The sequence below is a fragment of the Bison bison genome, unplaced genomic scaffold (genome assembly GCF_000754665.1).
Source record: "Bison bison bison isolate TAMUID 2011002044 unplaced genomic scaffold, Bison_UMD1.0 scf7180017864181, whole genome shotgun sequence".
Classification (NCBI taxonomy): domain Eukaryota; kingdom Metazoa; phylum Chordata; class Mammalia; order Artiodactyla; family Bovidae; genus Bison; species Bison bison.
Genome location: NW_011494753.1, coordinates 8,654,445 through 8,659,418, shown reverse-complemented (window position 1 = coordinate 8,659,418; position 4,974 = coordinate 8,654,445). Strand labels below are relative to the sequence as shown.

General features: G+C 59.4%; 1 protein-coding gene across 1 annotated transcript in view; it reads right to left on the bottom strand.

Annotated features, from left to right (window-relative positions):
* Nucleotides 1–4,968, bottom strand: part of ULK3 (unc-51 like kinase 3) — a 7,123-nt gene extending 2,155 nt beyond the window's left edge. The window contains exons 1-11 of the mRNA XM_010843411.1: nt 4,796–4,968; nt 4,005–4,145; nt 3,801–3,921; nt 3,012–3,116; nt 2,203–2,346; nt 1,925–2,007; nt 1,157–1,312; nt 877–982; nt 631–671; nt 296–398; nt 13–158 (exon numbers count right to left, since the gene is read on the bottom strand). Of these exons, the coding sequence (XP_010841713.1) occupies nt 13–158; nt 296–398; nt 631–671; nt 877–982; nt 1,157–1,312; nt 1,925–2,007; nt 2,203–2,346; nt 3,012–3,116; nt 3,801–3,921; nt 4,005–4,145; nt 4,796–4,897 (1,248 nt within the window). The 5' untranslated portion in view covers nt 4,898–4,968. The remainder of the gene's footprint in view (nt 1–12; nt 159–295; nt 399–630; nt 672–876; nt 983–1,156; nt 1,313–1,924; nt 2,008–2,202; nt 2,347–3,011; nt 3,117–3,800; nt 3,922–4,004; nt 4,146–4,795) is intronic.
* Between the last annotated feature and the right edge of the window lie 6 nt (nt 4,969–4,974).

Sequence of the window (4,974 nt, the reverse complement as noted above, 5' to 3'; positions counted from 1 at the left end):
TCTTCCTCATGCAGCCACATGGACACTATGTCGTCTAGGGGGACGACCTGGACTCCTCCTGCCCCGCCCAGACCCCTCCCAGCAGCTCCAAACCTTGGCCATGGCAGCCGAAGCCACTTCCAGGGCAGCCAGGAGGCGCGGCTTGTCCCGGGCCATCTCTGGGATGAGGGGCAAAGACGCACTGTGAGAGGGGCCGTCTGCTTTCTCACCTCAGGACACCTACCTCCACCTCCCTCCCCCTTGGGCTGGAGGGAAGTGGCCGGGGAACTGGTGGTCAGTGGGGGTCAGGGCCTACCTCTGAGCAGGTCTCGGGCAGAGGTCCCTTGCCTCAGCAGGGCCCGATTGGAGGAGGAGACGATGGCCTTGAGCTCCTCAGCCCGGGACACATACTGCCCTACCTGCTGGAGGGCAAGGGGCTGAGGAAGGGCTGTCCCCCACTGCCTCCCTCGCCAGCACCCAGCTCCAGGTTCTCCCTTTGGGTCCTCAGTGATTGCCCCAAACTGCAACATCAGTTGCAGGGGCCAACTGAGGCCAGCCTGAACCCCTTCCTGGGGAGGGAGGTTCCTCTAGGAGAGCCAACCCCCAGAGGCCCTGGGACCCCTCCCCATGTCCTCAGGGGACTCTGATCACCTTTGCCTTAATTGCCTCCTTCCGCTGGGCATCCACTTCGTCTGCAGAAAATGGGGGTTTAAATGAGGCCTCTGAAGCGAGGAGACCCCTGCCTCACACCAACCCCTCTGGAATCCCCCAAAGAAATGAGTTCCAGATTTCTCCACTGTCTTGTCTCCCACAAAATTCTGGAAGAGGAGCTGCTTCTGGAACCCAGCCACTGTGGCTGTGGCTGACCCCGTCCTGCCACACCCGCCTGGCACTCACAGTGCAAGGCGGGGACGAAGAAGTCCAGGGCCTTGCAGTAGAGAGACAAGGCGGCCGCAGCGTCCCCCTCCTGGTCCTTCTTCACAGCCTGCACCACCAGGGCGGTCTGCGGGAGGGCAGATCGGGAGTCATGCCCACCCCCCACACTCACCGCGAGGGGTCATCCATACCCTGAGCCCACCCTCTGCCTCCTGCTGGGCAGGTCACCTGGTAACCACTGAAAGGGGTCGATGAAACCCCCCACCTGCCCTCAGCCCACCCGTCTCCACTGGCTGCTCACTGCTCGTCCCAGGCTCTCCCCACTGGGCATGTGCTCCAGGTCTACCCAAGGGTGGGCGAAGAAGTCCTGGAAGGAGATGCGGCGGCTGGGGTCCCGCTCCAGGAGCCGCTGCAGCAGATCTCTGCAGTCCTGGGAGAGTTGGGGCCGCAGGGGGAGCTGCGGGGGTAGGGGTGGAACAGATCACACTCAGCTCTGGCACCCTGGCCCCCAGCCCCCAAGGCCTGTCAGGACCACCCTGCCCTGGGGGGCCCCCAAGACACACACTGACAGATGGAGAATATGAGGCAAGGAGGAAGAGTGACAGGTCAGAATGTGACAGCCAGTGAGAGCCAAGCCTCCTCCCCAGACTCCTGTCTTTGTGGTCCTATGGACTGTAGCCTGCTAGGCTCCTCTGTCCATGGGATTCTCCAGGCAGGAATACTGGAGTGGGTTGCCATTTCCTCTCCAGGGGATCTTCCCAACACAGGGATGAACACGCATCTCCTGTGTCTCCTGCATTGGCAGGCAGATTATCACTGAGCCACCTGGGAAGCCCTTCTCCCTGTGGGGAACCTGAAACAGGCTGTAGGGCAGGCCTTTTGCTCCCCACTATGGTTGATCTGGGTCACCGGGACTGCATGGAGCCAACTGTCAGGCTAGAGCGTGCCCAGCTCCACAGTGGTGGCCTGGAGCCCACACCCCAGTCTGTGCAGGTGGCAGTGAGCTCTGCCACCTCAGGGCCCTGACTCCAGCTGCGCCTCACAGTTTTGAAGGCCCTGCTAGACCTACCTCAATAACCCGGTTGCTCCGGATCTTCTCTTCCAGCTCTGAGAACGACCTGGAGGCAAAGGGGGGCTGCCCGAAGAGGGCTTCTGTGGAAGGGAGGCAGAGGGCAGGCTGGGAGGGGATAGGGTCAAGCTGGGCCTGGCCCACTCCTGGAGAAGGGCCCCAGACCAGGCGAGTCAGTGTTTTCATTAAAACCCTTCAGGAGTGGCCCAGTGATGCTCTGACTGAGGATGCTCTGACAGTGCAGGCCTCCACGTGGGGGCAGGGGACAGAGCTCTCACCATACAGGATGACCCCCACAGACCAGAGGTCTACACGGGCATCGTACTGCCGCTGACACACCATCTCGGGAGCCATGTAGAGTGGGGAGCCACGAAGCACGTGCTTCTCATCCCGGGGGGACATGTGCTGTGCAAAGCCAAAGTCTGCAGGCAAGAGGCCAGGCAGCAGGCTCAGTTTCTGCTCCTGCTTTACCGACTACCCGTGGGTTCCTGGGCGGGATTCCTCCCACCCTTTAGACTCACCAGGATTAACCCCACTTCCCTAATTTGCTCATGTCGTTTCTCTCACTACAAACCCTTCTACCTCCTTGAGGGCATATACTCTACCCATCCTGCACAGCCCCCTGCACACCTTTTCCCAGGAAGCCCACACCAATGAGGATAAGGGCTCACTAGGGGTTGACCTCTCCCTCACTGTCCTACTCAGCTCAGTGGACCTCTCTGGCCTCCAGCTTCAAGTCAGTTCTCCAAATTTTATCAGGGGCTACAACTACCCCTTTTCCCACTCCACACTTTCCAACACTGCCCCAGACTGAGTCATAGTCGGTGATGGATAAAGGACTAAGTCTGGTCACACTTAGAACCCTGACCCCACCCAGGATATCACATTGCTGGAGTCAAGCATCGGTAGCCTGAGAAAGGCCCTACCTTTTGGTGACGGGGCCCGTCCCTGGACATCCCAGCCTGTCGCTGTCTGATGACTCAACAGAGGGCTCTATGAGAACCAGGGCTGCTAAGCGAGCCCAGGCAGAAGGAGCCCTCTGCACACCACCCTCCAAACCTCCACACCTTCCGTTCCAGACTCACACCTGCCAGTTTAAGGTGGGGCTTCTCCAGGGAGCTCAGCAGAATGTTCTGTGGCTTCAGGTCCAGGTGAGAGATGTTCCGTTCATGTAAGAACTGCAGGGCACTGGCTAGGCAGTAGGAACCGGGCAGAGTGACAGGTCAGAGAAGCCTCTCTCCCATCCCGTCTCTTACCTGCCTGCCCAACCCCAGTTCTGGCCTGGTCTACCAAATGCTTTTTTTTTTTGCCTGTGCTACATCTCAGCTGTAGCATGTGGGATCTAGTTCTCTGACCAGGGATTGAATCTGGGCCCCCTGCGTTGGGAACGCAGAGTCTGATCTAACCACTGAACCACCAGCAAAGTCCCTACCAAATGCTTTACATACAAGCACCAGGCTCCCCCGCACTGCTAAGACTTTGCCTCACGCCCACCTCGAGTGACCTCCTTCCTCCCTTGTGCTCCTTCACAAGTCTCCCCTCCTCCTAGAAGCCTCCCTAGATGTCCCAGCCCTTTAGGCCCTTGCTCTTCTCCTTGACAAAACACTTGGGTCTTCAGAATGCTCCATGAGGTCTTTATGTTACTGAAGATGTTTCACGTGTGGAAGCTTGTACTCCCCACGGATGGGACTCCTCTCCATCTCTCTCACAGCATCCTTAAGCCAGGGATGGGCAAAACGAAGGGTGGGCCCTACAAATCCAAGCTGGGATAGCAGGCAACTGCTAAGAGTGTCACAGCTCTAAGCCTGGGGCAGGGGTGGGGTGGGAGAGCAGAGATCATGGGAAGGGGCGTCAGGCTGGGGTCAGAGGCTTTTACCCAACTGCTGCATGAAGACCCTAGCCACCTTCTCAGGCAGAATCCTGCGGGTGTGGATGAAGCGAGACAGGTCACCTCCTGCGCAGAACTCCATGATGAGGTAGATGTTGTCACTGTCCCACTGGGGTTAGAGGCAGAGAGGAGGCTTGAAGAGAGTGGCCCTTCTCAGCCCCCTTCGGTGGTCACCCCATCCCAAGCCCACACCTGGAAGTCTTTCAGCTGTACAATGTGGGGGTGTCGAATGCCCTTGAGGATCTCAATTTCTGTCAGGAGGTTTTCCACGGATGCCTTGTTCAGACTCTTCTTGGCCACACACTTTATGGCTACCACCTCCCGAGTATCCTTCTGTGGGGACAGGAGATTCAAGGGCTCTGCCTTGAGAGGACCAAGAACCATGCATGGCCAGAAGGCTCTGGTCCCCTCTGCCCTGCTCCTCCTCTCTGGGCCTACCCACTCACACCAGCATCCAGGTTGCCCAGCTGCCCTCTCTCAGGCCAGTAAGGCACCCAGATTCTGGAATCCTGGCTTCCCCACTAGCCTCTCTGCTTCACAATCCCTTTCATTGTATTCTAGAGTGCCCCTGCTAAGGCATGTTATTCACTGTTCTAAACTGCCCACTCTGCTTCCTAAGTGGGTCCAGCCTTCTAGAACCCTGCCCCAGACTCCTCCTAGCCCACAGGTATCCTCCCTGTTTGGAGCCTAGTCTTCAGCCACTAACGCCGAGGCTCCATCGAGGTCTTCACTCGTCTCTCCGCACAACAGCGGTGTTTATTTGCTTTGAAGACCTGTGTGTGGCGGTCACCGCACACCTCCTCCACAGAAGGTCAACCTGGCACAGGCCAAGCCGTGCACCTTAGCTCACGCCGTCTCAACCTCTCCCCGTTTCCCGGCCCGGGCTTGCTGAGCGTCTGGCGGGCACCGGGGCCAGAACCTCAGAAGTTCTCGGGCCCCCAATTGCTGCCTCGCACAGAAGCCCCAAGGCGCCCCGCACCCACCTTGGCGTAGGCCTTGTACACCGTGGCATGCGTGCCACTGCCCAGGCGCTCAGTGAGAATGAAGCCGTCCAGTCGCGGGGGACCCCAGCCGGACCCCGCCATCCCGACAGCCCGCGCCCGCGGCCGGACGCTTCCTGGTTCCCGGAGCCAGGGTTCCGGCCAGGAGCCGAGAGGGGAGC